At 42.4% G+C, this 23,161-nt stretch overlaps 1 protein-coding gene across 4 annotated transcripts in view; it reads right to left on the bottom strand.

Annotated features, from left to right (window-relative positions):
• CLSTN1 (calsyntenin 1) overlaps positions 1-23,161 on the bottom strand; it is a 191,454-nt gene that overhangs the window by 44,675 nt on the left and 123,618 nt on the right. For all 4 annotated transcript variants that reach the window (XM_082274509.1, XM_082274511.1, XM_082274510.1 and 1 more), the window contains 2 exons: positions 22,347-22,595; positions 12,210-12,331 (listed from right to left, as the gene is read on the bottom strand). In XM_082274509.1, the coding sequence (XP_082130635.1) occupies positions 12,210-12,331; positions 22,347-22,595 (371 nt within the window). The remainder of the gene's footprint in view (positions 1-12,209; positions 12,332-22,346; positions 22,596-23,161) is intronic.

Genomic DNA, 23,161 nt, shown 5'->3' with positions numbered 1-23,161 from the left:
AGTTCATGCTCATTTGTCTAACTTTGAATATTATCACTGATTATCTCCTATCATCCATTTTTGATATATATCTGATTCTTATGAGAAATTATTGTTTCAGCCCCATACATGTGAATTTGTGGCCAGCCAATCGAGTACAATCCACCTTTAACATATGCTTTTAATTGTTTATGTTTTTAATGCTGTACATTCAAGTATAATTGATTTTAAAGTTGTTGTCCTTCCATGAACTGGTTGCTTTCAGCTCTGGTTCCAAATCCTTTTTATCCCGAGGCATTCCCCTTTTGTTCCAGCTGCGGTGAATCACTAATTAACTGAGCTAGATATAAACCTTGTAGAGTCCACGGCTCTCCAGCACCTGAGGAAAGAGCGCGCCGGGTACATCGACCCCGCGCATGCTCAGAAACGCGTCGTGCCTGCCGTTCCTTTGCTGTTTGAACTCATCACCCCTGGTGACGGGAGAGCGTCCATCCATCCACGGAACCTTGCAGCCGTCGGTCACTTCCATCTGACCGCTCATCGTACACTGAGGCGGGAGGCTGCCGGCTTTATTTCCTCCCATTAAACATCTACTCAGCCACGGACGGCGCTTTGGATTGGACATCACCACCTCCCTCCCCCCAGAGGATGCTTTAAAGATCTGATGATGTTACACAGCCTGACTTTCACTTATGTCTTGTGAGTTACTACACACATTGCTTCTTATGTATTATTAAACTGTCTACACTTAGAGCGCTTCTCCTTTTTGTTTTTTTGCTCTAACAGAATCTCCTCTTGGTCTGTGGAAGAGCGGCTCAGTGTTTATGGACTACTCCTTTCTGACTACACGTCGATCCCATACAATACAGTAAATTTATTCCATCAGCTTTATTTAGTGTTTTGCTTTTGTCCTTTTCCCTCCCCCTCCCCCCCCCTCCCCCTTCTCCTTGCTTTTTTAATTGACTCATCATACCCATCCCCTGTGTTGGAGGTTTTTAGCGCTCTGGTTTCACATATGCTCAATTGGGTTTAAGACAGGGCTCTGGCTGGGTCATTCAAGAACAGTCACGGAGTTGTTGTGAAGCCACTCCTTCGTTATTTTAGCTGTGTGCTTAGGGTCATTGTCTTGTTGGAAGGTAAACCTTCGGCCCAGTCTGAGGTCCAGAGCACTCTGGAGAAGGTTTTTGTCCAGGATATCCCTGTACTTGGCCGCATTCATCTTTCCCTCGATTGCAACCAGTCGTCCTGTCCCTGCAGCTGAAAAACACCCCCACAGCATGATGCTGCCACCACCATGCTTCACTGTTGGGACTGTATTGGACAGGTGATGAGCAGTGCCTGGTTTTCTCCACACATACCGCTTAGAATTAAGGCCAAAAAGTTCTATTATGGTCTCATCAGACCAGAGAATCTTATTTCTCACCATCTTGGAGTCCTTCAGGTGTTTTTTAGCAAACTCCATGCGGGCTTTCATGTGTCTTCCACTGAGGAGAGGCTTCCGTCGGGCCACTCTGCCATAAAGCCCCGACTGGTGGAGGGCTGCAGTGATGGTTGACTTTCTACAACTTTCTCCCATCTCCTGACTGCATCTCTGGAGCTCAGCCACAGTGATCTTTGGGTTCTTCTTTACCTCTCTCACCAAGGCTCTTCTCCCCCGATAGCTCAGTTTGGCCGGACGGCCAGCTCTAGGAAGGGTTCTGGTCGTCCCAAACGTCTTCCATTTGAGGATTATGGAGGCCACTGTGCTCTTAGGAACCTTAAGTGCAGCAGAAATCTTTTTGTAACCTTGGGCAGATCTGTGCCTTGCCACAATTCTGTCTCTGAGCTCTTCAGGCAGTTCCTTTGACCTCATGATTCTCATTTGCTCTGACATGCATTGTGATCTGGAAGTTCTTATATAGACAGGTGTGTGGCTTTCCTAATCAAGTCCAATCAGTATAATCAAACACAGCTGGACTCAAATGAAGGTGTAGAACCATCTCAAGGATGATCAGAAGAAATGGAAAGCACCTGAGTTAAATATATGAGTGTCACAGCAAAGGGTCTGAATACTTAGGACCATGTGATATTTCAGTATGTCAACAATTCTGTGTTTTTCTGTCAGTATGGGGTGCTATGTGTACATTCATGAGGAAGAAGAATGAACTTAAATGATTTTAGCAAATGGCTGCAATATAACAAAGAGTGAAAAATTTAAGGGGGTCTGAATACTTTCCGTACCCACTGTGTGTATATATATAATTCTTGTTAATGGGCAGCCCAAACCAACTGTATATATATATATATATATATATATATTTTATATATAATATATATAATAAATGTATACAGTTGGTTTGGGCTGCTCATTCACAAGAATTACATGCAGAATAATGGTACCGCTTTCAGCACCTAAAATCCAAAAGAATCATACCGCCAAGGAGGTTAAGTGACTTTGAATACGGGTTGGTCTGAGTATTTCAAAAACTGCCGCTCTACTGGGATTTTCACACACATCCATCTCTCGGGTTTACAGAGAATGGTCCGAAAAAGAGAAATTATCCAGTGAACGGCAGTTGTGTGGAAGAAAATACCTTGTTGAGGACAGAGGAGAATGGGCAGACTGGTTGGAGATGATAGAAAGGCAACAATAACTCAAAATAACCACTCATTACAATCAAGGTATTCAGAATACCAATTCACATTGAACCTTGAAGCAGATGGGCTACAGCAGCAGACGACCACACTGGGTGCCACTTCTGTCAGCTATAAACAGAAAACTGAGGCTACAATTCGCACAGGCTCACCAAAATTGAACAATAGAAGATTGGAAAAACGTTGCCTGGCCTGATGACTCGATTTCATCTGCAACATTCAGATGGTTGGGTCAGAATTTGGTGTAAACAACATGAAAGCATGGATCCATCCTGCCTTCTATCAGCGGTTCAGGCTGGTGGTTGTGTAATGGCGTGGGAGTTTTTTTTTGGCACACTTTGGGCCCCTTAGCTCCAACTGAGCATCAACAACGTATCTACCAGAGTGCAGAAATATGGATATAAAAGATAGTGGCGCTACAAATGAATAAACCCCCGTGAAAAAAGCAAGTAAAGTCCAGTAAAGGTTCTAATAATATTAAAAGGTCCTTAATAAAATAAAAAAAAAAAAAAAAAAAAAACGTAGAAAGCATAAGTGTCCATGATGATTCAATTTCTTCCAGCAACTGTCCACCATGCCACGTGCATAGGTGACAACCCCCCTTCAGATGTCAACTCACCAAACAATTGCCAAATATTCTCATATTGGCAAAGTAAGCAAACACCCTCTCTAAGAAAGATGATAATCCACAACTGGTGTCCATTCCTCAGTAATGATCCATAAAATAGCATATTTTATATTTATATTTTATTTATATGTGTATAAGAAAGAAAATACCGATAGTGCAAGAACGTATGGCAAGCTTTATTAAAACCAAACAAATCCACATACAATGCACTCACAATATGTATAGTGGTAGATCACATTTAAAAATTACAGCAGGTCAACTGGTATATCTTGGTTGCAGCGGACCCAACGCCTGTAAAGCCGTGTCTCACCAAATCACACCCAGGATTTTCACTTCCGGTATTGAGCAACGTGTCACTTCCGGTAGTCGTACAGCCATGTCCCGACCCGTTTCGTCACACGACTTCGTCCTGGAATTGGCTGTACGGCTTGGCAACCTCCTACCTATCTATATATATATATATATATATATATATATATATATATATATATATATATATATATATATATATATATATATATATATATATATATATATATGTGTGTGTGTGTGGATATATATATATATATATAATATTAATATATATATATATATATATATATGTATATATATATATATATATCCACACACACACACACATATATATATATATATATATACATACACATATACAGTTCAATATGCTAATGTGTTACCATCAGCCAATGTGATCTCCCATGCAAACCACGATATGCAGTTTACACTCCGCAAAAAACACCTGAATAAAGCCCAAAACACTTCAGAATTCCTCCTGCTGCTGATTTTTAAGAGAAAGAAGTGGAATGTTCTGCAATGGCTAAGTCAATCACCTGACCTGAATCCGATTGAGCATGCATTTCACTTGCTGAAGACAAAACTGAAGGGAAAGTGTCCCAAGAACAAGCAGGAACTGAAGACAGTTGCAGTAGAGGCCTGGCAGAGCATCACCAGGGATGAAACCCAGCGTCTGGTGATGTCTATGTGTTCCAGACTTCAGGCTGTAATTGACTGCAAAGGATTTGCAACCAAGTATTAAAAAGTGAAAGTTTGATTTATGATTGTTAATCTGTCCCATTACTTTTGGTCTCTTAAAAAAAAAAAAAAGTGGGGGGCACATATACAAACTGTTGTAATTCCTACACTGTTCACCTGATTTGGATGTAAACACCCTCAAATTAAAGCTGAAAGTCTGCAGTTAAAGCACATCTTGATTGTTTCATTTCAAATCTATTGTGGTGGTGTATAGAGCCAAAAAGATTAGAATTCTGTCAATGTCCCAATATTTATGGACCTAACTGTAAAAAAATGGATCCCTTTACAAACATATTCCATGTGTTCATCCCTTTTAGGTCATCTGTATCCCTTTAGAACAGACCATTTGCTTATCCCCGAAAGCCAAAAAGGGACATGCACATCTAAGGGATGCCAGGAATACTTTATGGTGTAACTTATGCACACAATAAAAGTAGGCAGATTGAACTTTAACCCACAAATATAAACAGCCTTCTAACTGTTTTATTGTAGCTTTGAACAGAGATTGTGCTTCTCCACCTTTCAGTCACGTCTCCCTTCAAAAGCATTTTCAGTCTTGAGGCACCCCAGTCTAAGGGCTTATTGACACACAAGGTTTGGGGGGGGGGGTAAAATCACTCAACTGAGCCGCGTTTCCCCACCTCCTTCTCATCTCCCTTTTAGATGCAAAGGCAGCAGCCATGGAAAGGATTGTACCCCCAAAGACTGCGACAAGTTCAGGTGAATATAGCTGCACAGCACCGCCTTATGACCGCATGCTTTGTGTGTGGTTGCAGCACACTGGTGATCCATTTAGGGTTTTAAAACAGTCGGGGAGGAGGCGATAAGGCACCACCTGTCAAATGCTCTTAAAAGCAACCTGACCTTGCTGCCAATGTGAAAAAGCCCTAAAAAGCAGTCCAGCTAGCTTAGCAAAGCAGTTCTGATTATACAGGTTCAGGGGTCAGAATTACCAATAATATGCATACATACACAAGCTCACATGCATACATATAGCCTTAAAAAAAAAAGAAAAGAAAAAAGCCAACTGTACCTGCACAGCCGGGTGAACTATTTGTTTATTACTGTACTGAAGGGGGAGACGGAGCAGGTCAGGACTCAGGAAGAAGCCTCCCGATGCACAACTGTACAAGTTGGGCCAGCCATACACGGTTTGAACCTCGGCTGGTTCAGCAGAAACTGGTCATGATTCGAACCATTAATGGGCAGGTTGAATGTACCAAGTTGATTGATCAACTTGGGTACAACCAGCCTGCTGGACTCGCTTGCGATTATTGCAAGCAGCTGTTATAACCACTAACGAGAAGACTATTGCTCGGCAGGAGGGATTTCCCCATCAGCACTGTCTGTGTGGACGGGGGAATCATGCAAATTTATTTCCTGCAACTGGCACCGTGTATGGCCTGGCTTACTGCTGGCTCCCTCTGTGTCCACATCCAGTTCAGAGCTTTGACCAACAGAGCTACAAACGGTCAGCAGAGTGGGAACCGATAGTGAAACGCAGAGGTTCTCTCAACCAGGATACCGTGGCACCCCGATTGAGAAAGGCTGCTCCACAGAACTGAGGATGGGGCTAAGCAGGCAGTGTCCACTATCACATAAACACCAAAGTACAGCCTCTTATTAAAACACATAGGCAAGAACAGTAGGGTGAAAGCTGGGTAATTAGTCTTTAATTTGTACCCCTCTTTAAGGCAAACTCCTAAGCTGTGGGATCTTGGCAGAAATCTTTTACAGATCGGAAGAAAAAGGCAGTAATGTGCACTTTGGTTTACTGGTAAATTCAATTCAAACTAAAGGTGAGAAGGCTGCAATTACAAACAATTGTTGTGTTAAAGTACTTATTAAAGACGTAATTAAATCCAATCTGGTAAGATCCTTTTACACATTGAATGAGTCAGGCTGCGACTGAACAGTTCCCTCTCTGCTCGCCAAAGAGTAACAAAGCGACCATTGAACAGCCACAAGATTCCCACAACAGCAGCAACCCAAGCTCTGCGACATGACGACGTGCCTGTGAGTACTTGCTGCGTCCCACACCTCCCACAGCAATCTGCTCTACAGTGCAGATGAAACTTTCCTCCCAATCTGCAAACGGCAGACCTTGGAGCCTTCCCACGTGCAAGAAAAGCTCTAAGCATTCTGCAATCACCACCACAAACATCTATCAGACCTATTAAAGGATAAGTCCAGTCAAAACCTAACTGAGGCTAAACCAGGTCTGTGCCACATTCTAAACATAATCTATCTAAAGCCTCGTACACACGCGTCGAAAATAGACAGGGAATTTTCGTCCAATCTGCCGATTTTCGGCTTGTTAGTATGATGCTTCCGACAACCGACTCCGACTTTTCGGCCGAAAAAAATCTGGTGTGCAGGCTATAAAATTTTTGTCTGCCGTCAAAACACGGCCGATTTTCGTGCAGTCAGTACAAATTTTGACAGGGAAAAATCTAATGAGCAAGACTGGGCATGCTCAGAGAAGAAAGAACACAAAGAAAGCAAAACCAACACATGACATCACTTCTGAAGTAGTATTTTGTCGGGCGAGAAAATTTGTGTGCAGTCTAGGCACATTCCAACCAACAAAACACCACTCTGGACAAAATACGGACGATCGGTCGGCCGATAATCGTTGCGTGTGTACTAGGCTTAACCCAGTAAAGCAAAAATCACCGTACTTACCTTTTCTGCACCCGATCCGGTCCGGTCCCACGTTGAGCTGTCAGCGGCGGTTTCCGCGTGGAGACGGAAGTCCTATAGTAAGTCTATGGGTGACGTCACTTCCCATTCATTTCCCGGTCGTTGTTGGTCCTCTCCTGCACAGAGCTTCCTTCGCTGGAGACTGGACAGGATTGGGTGTAGAAAAGTACAGTGATTTTTGCTTTACAGGGTTAGATACATTAGGGTTAGAATAGGGTTAGAATGTGGCAAAGAACAGATTTAGCATTAGTAAGGTTTTGCCTGGACTTATTCTTTAACGCTTTATTTAGGGTCCCCTTTCACTTCCTGAGCAGCCACCCCCCAGTAGAGAAACAGAAGATTAAAACCAGACTAGCTCTTTGCCACTATATGAGGAACATAAAATTCCTACCCGGAGTTTACTCTTATAATGGCCACATGACACTATTGATCCCCGTAGTGATTCTGTTACTAGTGGCAGTTCCTATAAAAGGATTGCTAAGATACAAGGAAAAAACTCACCTAAGTGGGGTACACACTAGTAGAAAATCTGCCGAAAATTCCTGTCCACGGTAAAATCGTACGATTTTTGGCTAGTGTGTACACAACTTTCAGCAGCCGATGCCGACATTTTCGACGAATAAAAAAAAAAAAAAAGGTTAAAAACACCAAAATTTTTATCGCCTGTCCCCAGACGGCCAATTTTCGTTTAATGTGTATGCAGTACATCCGCGAAAAATCTGATACGAAAGACCGCGCATGATCTGAAGTTGCTGATGACCCTGAAGTCTAGGAACAAATGTCCCAAAAAAAAAAAAAAAAATCGGACGAGAAATTTCATGAACATTATGCACGGTCAACTAAAAACGGTAATGACCGCTGAGCATGAGAGAGAAAAAAATCAGAGGATATTTCATCCGATTTCCGTCAAGTGTGTACGGGCCTTTACTCCTACCAAGCTGCTTTGTCTCTGCCTGGAGCAATGAGGTGTTGCTTTGTTGCTGCTCCCTTATTGGCATGCAAGATTTTAAGTCCTGATGCGCCAAATTTGGGCTGCCGAAAATAGGGTTTTCAGTGTTGTGCAGAAAGAAAAAAGAAAAAAGTGCCGATAATGGCAGCCAAAAACGGCTGCGATTTGCTGCGATGTTTTTCATAAGTCCTGCAACACGTGTGCATTTTTGATTAGTTCTTGCTGCGTCTTTAATGAATTTCAATGGGGAGGTGCTTTTTTGGTGCAGTTTGCCGAATCTGCACCAAAAATGCAGCAAGCAGGATTTTTAACACTGCTTCAAAAGGTGCCGATAATGGCCGACAATAAATTCATATTCATTTAAATTCATGATATTTTTCTTTCTTCTATCCTTCCTCTTCCATATATTTTTTACAATCGCTTCATTCTCTCTCTCATATGTTTTATTACGGACATGGATGTTAATGGACCAACGCAGGTCCTCTGCTACTACATCTCACAGTCACTGTTAATAATTGGCAAACAAGCAGCATCCCTGCTTGGACAGAAGGCAGTGAACACCTTCACAGAATGTTATGGTATTATGGGCTGGGGGTCGGGCGGGTCTCTCTCTCCCTCGTGGCGCAGTATGTTCCCGTTGGGGTGTCGGAGGGGGAGCGGCGGGGCACAGGCTGGCCAGCACAGATACAGTCTACACTGAGGAGTTCCACCAATTGCAGATCTTTATGGTACTGGTTTATTAACCGAGCACCATGACTACTGTTTTGAAAGGCTTTTGATATCTTGTTCTACAGTTTGTTCATTTGTATATCCTTTATTCTGAAACTAATAAAAAATATTGAAATTTAAATTCATATTAATTAAAAAGTCAAATACAATACAATTAGTTATAATAAAAAAAAAAAAAATATATATATATATATATATATATATATATATATATATATATATATATATATATATATATATATATATATATATATATATATATATATATATATATATATATATAAATAAATAAATATTTATTTTTTTTATTTTTATTTTTTCTTCACAAAAAAACCTTCAATTTCGGTTATGGTTAAGTGCATCCTGAATTTTCGGTTTCTGCACCAAAACTTTCATTTCGGTGCACCACAAAATTAAAGCATTTTGGAAAGTGAGATAGTAAAAACAACAGTAAGTCCAATATTTAAAAGGATACGCTCGATTTTCATTAAAAAAAAAAAAAAAAAAAAAACTACAAAATGCCCATCTTTTTGCAGATAAACAAAATGTGCATTTATTTATTTTTTTGTTTTTTTAAAACTGGAGTCGAGGAAGCATTGCAGATCACAGGTGCAATGCCAGGATCTTGCAGACTCGGTACACTGTCTGGCCGTACCTTTGATACGAGCAGGCAATTACTGAATTGCAGGAAGGATCAAATAACTACAAGAGCGCTCACCAGCGCCCTCGCAGTTCACTGACAGCTACAAACCACTGGCCACGGTGGCCGACTGTACTTGTAGTTCATCCATTCACAGAACTCTGTGAATAATTGATGCCGCTGTGTGGGCAAAGCCCTGCATGGGCACGCGGTTCTTTAAATTGTAACAAGTCACTAGCATCACCTGGATATAAAAATAAAGAGCCCTTGCTACCCAAAACAACTCTCCGCTTCCAATAGGCGTTTTCCTAAGGAATGTCTGAAAATGAAAGAAGAAATCTGACTGCTTGACATGAACAACGCAAAAAATGCAAATTTTACAGACCCTGACAGAGGCAGTGTGTCAGGAGATCTAGGATGCACCTAAAGGAATTGCAATGCATTCTATCAATTAGGATAAAAAAAACCTGTGTGCAGCAGCCTCCCTAATACTTACCTGAGCCCCCTCCCGACCCAGTGATGTCCACGAGTGTCTCAGCCATCCGGGGGTCTCCCTTCTGATTGACCGAGACCCTGGCTACCGCAGATATCAAAGTCGGTTAGCCAATGAGGAGAGAGAGGGGGCGGGCCTGAACTGCGGCTCCATGTCGGAATGGACACAAGGCGCTTCGGCTAGGCTCGGGTGCCCACATAGCAAGCTGCTTACTGTGGGGGCACTCAACATGAGGGAGGGGCCAAAATACCAGAGAGGGAACCGAGAAGAGGAGAAAGAGAAATGAATTTTACGCTAAGTTAAAAATCCCATTTTCTCTATCGTTCATTGATGGACACAGCTCCTGGTATTCATAACCATTGGGACGTCCCAAAGCAGTGTTAAACATGAGGGGTAGGAGCAGCGAAAAAGAAATTCTAAAGGTTAACTATAGCCAACCAGGTAAACAGGAGCTCAACCAAAACAACTGGAGCTCATCTGAAAAAAACAATACACCCTCATAGAGGACCAGGTCCTCTAAGCAGCAGATTGTAAAAACGTTGCAGCCAAAGAAAGCATCCACAGATGCCAACACATCCACTTTATTGAACTGTGTAAAAGTGTGCATCGACGACCAGGTGGCCGCCTTGCAAACCTGCGTCACTGATGCCGGATGATGGAAGGCCCAGGAGGCACCGAGCGCTCGAGTAGAGTGCGTCTTGACAGGGCAAGGAGAAACCTGACCCTTGATGGAATAGGCCTGAATCACCGTCTGTCTGATCCATCTGGAAATGGTCACAGTGCATCGATAGATGGTTAGGACCCGGAGGGCCCCACAGCTTCAGAGAGGGGGTTAAGTGGGGAAATGTGCTCCAAAGACTTCATGAGCCACCAGGGGGGAACCCACAAAAAGTGTAAAACACTGCAAAGGGACAACCCCCACTGCGTTGGCAGCACCAACCAGTCGCCAGGCAAAAAGCACCAAGCGATCCTCAGCAGAGAGGGACCCCACCAGACTCATCACCCAACAGAAACAGGTACCTGCAGCCACCAGATAATCTGAACTCCACTCACGACAAAAGATCCAGGAGTCCGCACCAGGGGATGAGGAGTGGCTCCCACCGTCAAAATCGCCGCCCACAGGGCTCCACTGTAATGGGCGCCACTATTTTCAATGGAAAACCACCGCAAAATGGCCACTGGACTACACAAACATGGCTGCCCTGCATAGAGCACACATACTAGCTACCGCAAAATGGCAGCCACCCGAGCCTCCCAGGGACCCAGGAGGGATCTCTAGGCCTCAAGGACAGGCCCAGGCAGGAGACCCCACCAGGTACAATTCCCACCCCCTAGGCGCACCCCCCCCCCCAATCGCCAGTATAGCGCCCTGACCTCACCCCAGGAGGTGGACCAGACCACACACACACAGCCCCAGCTTAAATTGAGAGGGGTGGGGGGGGGGGGGGGGACAGATGAGGGAGGGGATGCCTGACGGGAAGGAGGGGAACCCAGGGGTCCGACCATCCCAAGGAGGGACCCGTATCCACTCACAAACCCTCCAGGGGAGGGGGGGGGGGGGCTACTCATCATACCAGGAACCAGGCGGGCACCCCTCCAGAAAGAAGTCACCCCTCCAGAAAGAATCTCCTTGCCATCAAAATGGGGGGTAGTCGGCCAGGAGGAGGAACACTGCGACTCGGGCCGAAACCCGTTCATATGCGACCTCACAAGGCGTTTAACTCACAGGCCAGCCCACCTCCGGTCATGGCCGACCTAGCATGGAGCTGAGGTCTGCACGTGCTCGGGGGGTGGGGCAACTGGATCTAGATTATCCAGCTCGTTGCCCAGTCCAGCAGTTGATTGTAGATCTCACAGGGAAAAAAAACCAGGAGAAAAACTTCCATCTAAAAAGAAAAAATTGCCAGGACCAGAGATTCCAGCAAGTACCTATAGCAGCGAGTGGGAGTATACCCTCCTGGGACTGCCCACAGGCGTGGCCAGACTTTTTTTCTGCCTAGTGCCCTACTCCTGTAGGGGGCAGTATATGCAAATAGTTAAGAAGATCAAGAGCTGTGTCCGTCAACGAAAGAAAGAGAAATCTAATTTTTGTCATGTAGGGTCGGATTTAATATCTCTCCACCCATAATACCCTAGCATCAGTGGGCCAGCAGGTACCTGCCATTATCACAGTGGACTGAAAAGGAAGAAAATGCTTTGAGACAATTCCATCCGACACAAACACATTCTATAAACTCCTCATCAAAGAAATATATGACCTCTAGCGAACATATGGGAAAAAGTACCCTTGCACAACCATATGGAAAATATAATCTTCAGAACACTGGTGATCCATGTGTACATATACATATCACCAACAAAAAAAAAAAATATATAATATTCTAGATCTAGATCCATCACTTACCTGATTGAGCTTCCAGTGAAATTCAGCAGGCTTGTAGGTCTTCTCCTCAGTGGGCTCCTGACGGAACAGGAAGCCCACTTTGCAGTTGTGGATGTACATAGAGTAGTGGTGTCGGTTCATGTCTACAAATTGAGCAGAGTAAAACAGTAAGCCAGGAGGCAAAGACAATTAGATACTTTAATAGCAGCACTTACATTATAAGTAAAACATCAGAATAACTTTGGGCAAAGGAGGTAAACCTTACCCCTGTAGATCAGGTCCAGAAAAATGAACATTTCAAATTTCCCTTTGTGAAATACTATAGAGGAGTAACTGCCTGGACTTAGACCACTTGCCTAGGTATTGCTTAAAGCGGTAGTATACTCATTTTCGGCACTTTGCACAATCTAAATCATATTTGTCCGTTTGACATCACTGACCTTTTCTCTTGCCTGTCACTTCTGCCGTTCTCTGTATATTTTGTTTGTTCGGGTCAATGACGTCACCCGCGCATTTGACCCTGATTTTCCGGCAAGCTAATGATGCTGCCGGCAAAAATGCAGGGTCTATGCCGGGGCTGCGTCATTTCCTCTGCTGGACGTCAGCCCCATGCTCACGCAAGACTCCGACCGTCCCCATGAAGAAATCTCTCCACTACCCCATGTGACTTGCTACGTCACAGGGGAGTGCTAGTGGAGAGAGAAGACAACGAGAAGGGAGATAGTGGACAGCCTCCTATTGGCTGTCAGAATGGTTAATGAAACCAAAACGAGGCTTGGTTTCAATGTCTACTGCACGTGCGCAGGATTTCCGAACACTACACATAATGTGGGCGGAAATACTGCAATGCTCAGCAGACGGAAACCAAAGCAAGGATGGCGGCGCACAACACGAAAGAAGACATCCCGGAACGGAAGAAAATACAATTGTAAGGAAAATGTGTAGTACAATGATTACATGCTATTTGATTGAAAATTAAATGTTACTGGCTTAGATTGCATTTACAGATATCGAAGTGCTGAGTATACTACCGCTTTAAAGCAGGGTTTTTCAACCAGGGTTCCATGGAGCCCCAGGTTTCCTCTAGAGGGTGCTAGGGGTTCCTTGAGCAAAGAGCATCTTCTGCCTTTTAGATAAGTTCCCACTGAAACCATTGATCTTTTTTGCTATGTGTAAGGGGGTAATTCATCCCAATGACCACAAGTGTACGAAGCATTCTTCCCACTGACCATCACACTAACGCATCATGAGCTGTAGTTATAGTCACTTTTAGCAGGGGTTCCCTCAGACTGGAAAGTTATTTCAAGGGTTCCTTTGTGTTGGTTGAGAAAGGCTGGTCTAAAGCATAAACTCTCTCAAAGTAAAGTTACGCAGATTTGTGTGATGATAGGTGGACAGCCTACATTTTTGTTGAGTGAAGGATGGCATCAGACAAGAAACCTGACTTATCAGGAAAGCTTTAGAAAAAGTTCTCAGGGGCTGCAATGTGTGGGGGTCACTCGTAGAATGGAAAAACATATCAACATAGGGGTTGCCCCCATACATTTGAGAACCTCTGGGGTCCATAGCTGGATACCCTGAGTATAAGTCCACTTGATCTGGTAATGGACAGAATTTTCACTAGATAATGTATGCCTTTGGTATACATATGTTTACATCTTTATTTACTTTATGATTAATGAAAAGCAATAGTTCACCCTCTGGCATGCTACTGGTTTACTGTCAGTCTTACATTACTGTAGCACTATGGAATAACTAGATTTGTTGGGAGAGAAAGTCTGTATTTGTTCCGGATAATGTGCATTGTTTCCTCTGTCTGGAACCACAGACCTTTATTCTATCCATTCTTTTTCAATAAAATCTCCTAAATTATAGAAAAACTGTTGACCTACCATGAAACTACTTTCCAATGACTCATTCTTTATTGCGGGTATCTGTACTTCCTACTTATTCATTGCATGTACTGTGATTGGTTGCTGGTATGAGCCATAAATGATAAAAAAAAAAAAAAACACACACGCACGGGCACACACACTGGATATGGCGCGGGTGTTTGTGGCAACCAATCAGCTTCCATCTTTCATATCAAAGCTGAACTGAACACACACTGGATCTGGGGTGGCTGTGTGTGGCAACCAATCAGCTTCCATCTTTCATATCAAAGCTGAACTGAACACACAGTGGATCTGGGGCGGCTGTGTGTGGCAACCAATCATTCCAGCTTTCATATCACAGCTGAACTGAACACGTTGTAGATAGAAGCTGATTGGTTGCCACGCACAGCTGCACCAGATTTTGTCTGCTCTAGTTTAAAAAAATAAAATAAAAAAATTGCCCAAATGAATGTTCATAGGAATGATTTAAAATCTCTTATTGCAAAACAACAATCTGCTATCTAACTAGAGCGGGCTTCCATTAAAGCGGCTCTTCAGTCATTTTTTCATCTTTCCATCTAATAAATCTTCTGCCCTTGTTGTTTTAACTTTGGATAATAAAACATTTTTTTACTTCCAGTAAATACCTTATACAGCCCACTTCCTCTTTCTTGTCTGGTAATAAGCCTAGGCTATTGACATCATGACCAGCTCTCTCTCTCACTCTTGTGAGAGTTTGCCAGCAAGGGAGGGAGGGATGAGTCATAGGAGGGTCAAGAAGAGCTGCAGAGCTGGATGAGGTCAGAGATAACAGGAGACTGCAGAGATCCATGAGTATTCATCAAGAGGGGAGAAATGTGCAGGCAAGCAGTGGTGTGTGTCTCTGTATATCCAGGAAGTGAACAGTCAGCAGCTTCAGCTGCCCAGTTAAAATGGCTGCAGCCAGACTTAGTGGAGGGAGACTTCTGCAGCATATTTGGTAAGTACAGATTTACAGTATATATAAAATAATATGCAAAGTGGTTGAAGGGAAACTTCAGAATGGCAAAGATGTTTTTATTAGAAATTATGTGAGCAGACTGCAGGTCCTCAGTGGCTTCCTGTGAATAGGCTTCTGCCTGCTTGAAAATGCTGTGAATATTTTAAACCCTAAAAGTGTTAACCAATTAATGGCCATTGATTCTTACAGCTCGGCTTACAGTGCACTGCCAGGACAGAGGTGAAAAGCTCTTGACATTGAGAAGAGATACTATCTGGCTGGCTTTCACTTCTCTAGCACACAACAGATCCCTCTATGTTTCTAAGATGACATACTGCCGATCAATGCCTCCTCTGTGCTTGTGTAGAAACAAAAACATTTTCTAAAGACTTCATCCCTTCTTCTCAGTAAAAAGCAGTTTTGTTTAGGAAAAGATAATCACTAAACCCGCAGGTCACTTTTCATTGCTAGTTTCAGCATCTAAGATTTGGACTTTAATCGCTGCTGCGTTAAAGAGCCAATCAATGAATGCAGGTCTTCACCTCCTCTTCAGGTATACTGCTTTTTTAAATACGGTAGTTCCTTTAAAGTGGCTCTAAACCTCAGACATGAAATGTGAACAAAGCATATACCTCTATAATGTGTACTTGTCGTAATCCAGAGCACTAAGTGTCAGCTGCCTCCTCCTTCTGCTATCAGTAGGACTCACTTCTGATATGTTTTCCTGACACCAAGAGGAAAAATGGTGACAGGGGAAGGAGCTCCAGAGGATTGTCAGCCTCAGCTCTGTTCCTGTGTGAAGAGGGGTGTGTCCCTTCCCTCCAATCAGTTCTCAAAGCTCTCCTCACTGAGCCCTGCAGAGTGTAACTATAGCTCCCCATCCCCTTTTTTTTTTTTTTTTGCAACTCTCAGACTAACTTTAGCTTTATTGTTCAGCACTTAGAATAAATGTAGAGAATAGTGTGGGGGCACTCAACAGGAGGGAGGGAGCAGCGAAGAGGGACCGACCTGAAAAGAGGATACAGGCTGCCCTGTGCAAAACCACTGCATACGGTATTTAAAAAAAAAAAAAACACAAGATTTTACAATCACTTTAGGCCCCATTTACACTTGTGTGACTTTTCATGTGATTTGGGACTGAATCGCATGACAAGTCATTCTCTATTGTTTCCAATGAGTACCATTCATATTGGTGCGACTTGAAGTCACATGACAAGTCGTTCTCCATTGTTTCCAATGAGTACCATTCATATATGTGCGACTTGAATTTGCACCGACTTCAAAGTAGTCCCTGCACTACTTTGGCACGATTTTGATGTGTCTTGAGGTACAAAGACATTCAAGCCCAGTCAAACTCGCATTAAAATTGCAGCAACAAAGTCACAGTAAAATCGTTTAAGTCGCACAAGTGTAAAAGGGGCCTTAAGCACATTTTCAAATAAAACCCTTTGACCTTCTCCTGACCCCTCCCCCTTCCCCCTCCCAGGAGATCAACTGGAATTCAACCCAATTTGGCATTCTGGGTGTTCCAGACCACCCTGGGACTCTCCATATTCCCGCAGTGAAAGGGAGATCACTTACTAATGACTGCAGTAGATGTGCAAATCTGGAAACGCAAGCGAACAATTCTCACATATTCCCCAGAGATACGATGCTTCTTGGTAGAGTAACCCCTTCAAATACCTAAATTTCTGTGCTTGGGGGGCACTTCCACATAAATCTATATGAGACGTTATTGTTAGCTTTTTCACAGTATGTAACCTCTGTAGTGTTGTTCAGCATGGTTTTATGCCCATACATCTACTTTTTTCTGCAATTTTGGTTTATTGCATTATAAACTGGATTCCCCTGTAACACACGTCCATAGATCAGAAATGGATATACCGTATTTTCCGGCGTATAAGACGACTGGGCGTATAAGACGACCCCCCTAATTTTAAAGTTAAAACATAGGTTTTGGGCTATACTCGCCGTATAAGACTACCCCCCTTCCGAAGCAAGGCAACACCATTGAAAAACATCAAATTTCTCATAGATCTCCAAGGTACCCCAAGTACTGTAATACATGTAATCTCTCATAATATCTCCAACGTACCCTAAGTATAAATATTACCAGTAGATGTAATCTCAAGACGTTGGCTGTGTGGGAATCCTGTACCGGTATACCGTATGTATGTATTTGAGAGATTACACCTACCGGTAATACTTATACTTAGCTTACCTTGGAGATATTATACTCGGCATATAACCTCAAAATTTTTTTGAGGTTCAAAAGTAGTCTTATACGCCAGAAAATACAGTACCTCTCTTTGGCCAATGCATGACAATGAACCACTGTGAACTTTTTGACCATTAAAAAAAATAAATAAAACTGCACACATGCGTTAAAACGCATAGGTGAATACGTGTCCTTAGCCAAGTGTGTGTCTCGCCTTAAACAACCCTTCATCACTAGGCCTTTTTAGAGTGCTGCGATTGCTTGACTGACAATCACCCTGTTCTGCAGCACTGGACCCAAATGAGTTTTAGGAGAGAGATAGAGCTTTCTTTAGGTGCTATTTTACCACCTTCCGCTCAACGTATTGTCAAAGTCCCAACCTTTTCCTTTTTTATTCAATTACAGGGATAGAGACGCATGATCTGATTGTATCATGCATTTCATTTAAAGTCCCAAACCCCCCTAACATATTGTCAAATTACGATCGGGCGGCAACTCTCTGGTTCTAGGATAAGGCCATAAGATTTCGTCCCACTCTCGCAGTGCCTGATCAGTGCCGCCTCATCAGTGCAGCCTAATCAGCGCACATCAGTGAAGGAGAAAAATTACTTATTTACAAAATTTTATAACAAACTAAGAAAAAAATATGTTTTCTTCAGTCCTTTAGTAAAAACTAAAAAACCTAGTGGTAAACACCACCAAAAAAAAAATAAAAAAAGCTCCGTCTCGAAACAATGATAAAAATTTTGTTTGGGTACAACGTTGCATGACTGCGCAATGGTCATTCAAAGTGCGACAGCACTGAAAGCTGAAAATTGGCCTGGGCAGGAAAAGGGTAAAAGTACCCTGTAGGCAAGTACCGTAGTTAACTGCTGTGATTTTTTTTTTTACTATAAAAAAGGGGAAAAAAAAAGATCAAAAGTTCTGAAAAAAAAAAAAAAAAAAAAAAAACCTTACTCTGTTAAAAGAAATGCCAGAATGGTACACAACCCCACAAAATAGCCCTTTTTTGGAAAGTAGGCAGCCCAAGGTGATCTCATTATTTGACAATTTAAAAAAAAAAAAATGAACAAGCCAGTACTGAGGGGGTTAAATACAGAGCTTGAGAATAGTGCACTACATACAAACCGGTGATACAGTGAAGGAGTTAAGCCAGCCATACATGGATCAAAATTTGGCTGGTTCAACAGGGAGCCGCCGTCTAATGACGGCTGAGTACACAGCACAGCAATCACCCAGCGAATTGGCTGCCCAATGGCTTTTTGTCCAGTGCCATTCAGAAGTGGCAGTGGGTAAAGGGCCGCTGAACTGCCATTCATAAGTGTACCATGGTAGAAAAGTGGTTAAAGGGTCAGTTCCCCTTTGTAATAAAAATGTTCTATGCAGTCAGTATACACAAAGCATCACCCTGAGCTATGCCTCTCTTCCACCAACATATCTGCAGCCCATTTTCCCAATGACAGAATTCCCAAGGGCCGCACATGCGCAGTGCACTCTCTCTCTCTCCTGTCGCCTTGAATGATCTCAGTGGTTGCAACAGGAAACGTGTGGCCCTCAGAAAGGGACACTACTCCCCTTCAGTACTGCTAGGGGGTTGTTCTTCCTAACAGTTGTCCCATCCTAGTAGAAAGACAGGGCGAAGTCATGAAAAGTATTTGCAATTTTTCTGGCAGGCTTCGGTCATTGCGAAAATGGCTCATGGGTTTAACCACGTGTACAGGTTTTTAAAAAAATAAAATAAATAAGCTCCGTGGCCAATCCCTTACTGGTGTTGCTTGTGAGGACTGGGGTGGGTAGGACTTCAAGGGGAGGCAATAAGTGCGTTCAACAAGGCAGATATGTAATGTCTGGGTGAAAGGGCTTTAACTACTTGCCGACCGCCCTATAGCAGTTTTACTGCTACAGGGCGCAAGATCACTTGTATGTATATGTATATGTATATGTATATATATATATATATACATACATATATACATACATATACACATATACATGCATTAATATATTATATATATACATACATACACACACACATTAATATATTATATATACACATATATATATATATATATATATATATATATATATATATATATATATATATATATATATATATATATATATATATATATATACACACACACACACACACACACACACACACGCATGCATATATATATATATATATATATATATATATATATATATATATATATATATATATATACATACACACACACACACACACACACACACATACATAGACACATATACACACGTGATCCTGCACTTCCACACAGCGGGTGCCAGGTACTCGATGTCTGCGGCACCCGCCAATTGTCAGGCAGAGACGCAGAACTGCGCTCTGCCTATGTAAACAAGGCAGATCGCCATTCTGACGGGGTGGGGGGGGGTAGGGATGAAGTTTGTGTCCATTCAAAGCAGGGAATACATTTCACCTCTTCCCCTTCTAAAAGCACCTCACACAGTGTAGTAAAACACTAGTTAGGCACACCGTTAACCTTTGATCGCACTTGATTATAACCCCTTCCCAGCCAGTGTCATTAGTACAGCGACCGCGCACATTTTTCGCACGGACTACTGTATTAGTGTCACTGGTTCCCAAAACGTGTCAGTTAGTGTCAGAATGTCCACCACAAGATCACAATCCCGCTATAGGTCACTGATCGCCGCCATTACTAGTAAAAATAAATACAAATATCCCAAAGGTTTGTCGACGCTGTAACTTTTGTGCAAACCAATCAATATACACATGGGATTTTTTTTTTTTACCAAGAATATGGACCAGAAGACATATTGGCCTAAATTTATGAAGAAATTCAAATTTTTCAATATTTTTATTGGATGCGTTTTATAGCAGAAAGTTATATATATATACATACACACACACACACATATACATATATATTTATTTTTTTTCCTTCACAATTATCTGTCTTTTTTGTTTATAGCGCAAAAAATATAAACCGCAGAGTTGATCAGATACCACCAAAATGAAAGCTCTTTTTGTTTGAAAATAAGGACATACATGGTATTTAGGTACAGCGTCACATGACTGCACAATTGTCAGTTTAGGGAACGCAGTGCCGTATCGCAAAAATGGCCTGGTCATGAAGGGGGGGTTAAATCTTCTGGAGGTCAAGTGAGTAATCACCACCAGTATTCAAACACGTCAGTGCTGTATTCACAATCAGGCCGAGTCAGCAATTGTGGCAAATCCCAGAAGTGCACAAATGCAATGAATGACCGGAAAATGCAGATCTACAGGCAAGGTTGTATGCCATTGTACTGTCTGATGGTGGCCTCACACTGCTCCTCTTTAACAAGCTCCCACCACCGCTGAGGATTGGTGGACCATCTTTATTATGCAGAGTGATAGGAGGAGTATGTCATGTGTCATTGAGGATTATTGGCAGGTTTAAGGTCATAGGGATAATGAATGTAAGGCAATATGTTGGGCTCTGATGCTCTTTACATGTCATGGAGAATGGAAATCAATACTGGCTTCATGGCATATTGATAGTTTAAAGCCAAAGTCTATTTACACTGATTGATCAATGTAATGTTATTAGAACGTGTACAGGTGATAAAATAAAAACCAACAAACTACAGTGAGTGTTTAAAGATAACATGTTAACATAGGGGAAACCATAAATGACATGCTGAGCTAGGAGCTGTAGTTCTCCAGCAACATTTATGCTTTGTATCCAACAAATATTGTCCGTACGGTTTGAAGTGGTTCTAAAGGCTGAAGGTTTTATAGAATGCATAAAAGGTAAAAAACCTTTAGTATGCAGCTCCCGCCGCATCACTTTAAGGTCTCAGACATTTTCATAGAGCCATGTGCTTTGTAACCAACACAATGTACATTGTACTATTGTGTTTTGTTATTACATGGGAATATGGCTTTGTAATACCGAGTGTGCCACATAGCACCTGCCGGATGGTGCGGATTCCCTTAATGTGCATATGCAATTGATTTTAAAGTGGTTCTAATGGCAGAAGGTTTTTTTTATCTTAATGCATTCTATGTATTAAGCTAAAAAACCTGCGTGCAGTCAGCCTCCCTAATACTTACCTGAGCCCCATCTTGCTCCAGCAATGACGCACGAGACACTCGACTGTCCGAAACTGGCTGAGACAGCAGTGGGCGCCATTGGCTCCTGCTGCTGTCAATTAAAGTCAGTGAGCCAATGAGGAAAGAGAGGGGACAGGGCCAAGCCGCGACTCGGTGTCTGAGTGGGGCCAGGAGAGCTGAAGAGGGACCTGAGAAGAGGAGGATCCGGGCTGCTCTGTGTAAAGCCAACTAGACGAAGCAGGTAAATATAACAAAAAAGACAGACTTTAGTATTACTTTAACCATTATAATGTTTTTAATGGCTGTATATATAAAATATTTCTCATTTTATATTATTGTATTTATATATATTGTTCTTTTCTTTAGTATATTTCGCTACCAACACAATGGAAAAAGGATCTAAAAATGGCTGTCATTCTTAAAAATACACTAGCTACGTTATTTAGTCAAGCACACAGGCAGGGGGGTACACTGCAAAACACTTTATGTCCTATTAACCATTGTAAAATCTCAGTTAATAGTCTTTCCAGGTCCAATGGCTTGCTTCTTTCTCCAATACAGTATAAGTAGGTTTCAGATCTATAACCTTACTGAGAAAGTCTGAGGCCAAGTCGGAGGCTCACAGGTCCTGAAAGGCATAAACTAGCCTGGCCAATTATTGGATCAGGGGCGCCAGAGGTGAAGTGTTACACAAGCACAAGCCTCCTCAATCAGCTCTCATCAAAGTTGCCCTTTAAGTCTCCATACACCAGAGTTTCTTATAATCTGACATATTTAACAAAATATTCATCCTGCTGTCTCATACAAATACTGCCAGGGCCATAAATCAAACCACTTCAGGTATTAAAATTACTGTGCTATATTTTTGAAATCTCATAACATTTTCCGTTAGAAGTGATCTATTTATCTTTTGGACTAAGTGATTCCATGCCTGTATACAGCCAGGGTAAAAATAACACGTTCTGAAGTGAGCAAAAGTGCCCCTTACCTGTTTTATCAGAATTGCACATAATGGTTTCCTTCTCTCGGCCACCTGGTCCGTGTCTCATCCAAACAGAGATCACAAAGGGATCTTTAAGATCAGCAGTCACAATGCCTTCGGGGATCTTCACTGCCTGGGTGCCGTTAAATTCAAACACTTGGTCACTGTCGTGGCCGTTATCGGTTGAGAGCCCCATGGTCCAGTTGGTGGCGCTACTGGGAGGCGGGAGCAGTTCAGCGGTGTTGGCAGTAGCACCTAGATACAAGGAAAATGACAGTGTCAGGAAAAGCCCAGAATCATATCAGAAAGGATTTTTCAGGAGAATCTTTCTTTATGTTTTTATGTGGTGTGGGCATAACCGACCCTGGAAAATCAGCATAGATGTTTCACTAACAGAGTCCCCGGGAAATATTTGAGAATTTCAGGAGGTTTAACGCTCTACCAATACCTGAAAAATCAGTAGATTGACCTTTTAATTTCTTAATTTATTTTTTCACTTGTACTCACGCTATTTCAACATTTAAAGGATAGGTTTACCTTTCGTAAAACATTACACCCATATTAAGAATGTAACAGGTTACGGTTGCAGCAACACCCCCTCCCCAGTTGTGACAGCAGGCCGGAATCTTCTCCCTGCACCCGCTGTCACAATTAAAAAAAATAAAATAAAAAATGCGGCCATGCGGGGCTCCTCCCACCCAGGTCAAATTATTCGTTCCGTGAATGGGAGAACTACAAGTACCAAAACGTACTTTGCAGCTGTTGACTTTTAGTTCTCAATGAACTACCAGAGCGCCAATGAGCGCTCTAGGTAGTTCATT

Source organism: Pelophylax lessonae (genome assembly GCF_965119305.1).
Source record: "Pelophylax lessonae genome assembly, chromosome: 12".
NCBI classification, from domain to species: Eukaryota; Metazoa; Chordata; class Amphibia; order Anura; family Ranidae; genus Pelophylax; species Pelophylax lessonae.
This window is presented reverse-complemented; position numbering and strand designations above follow the sequence as displayed.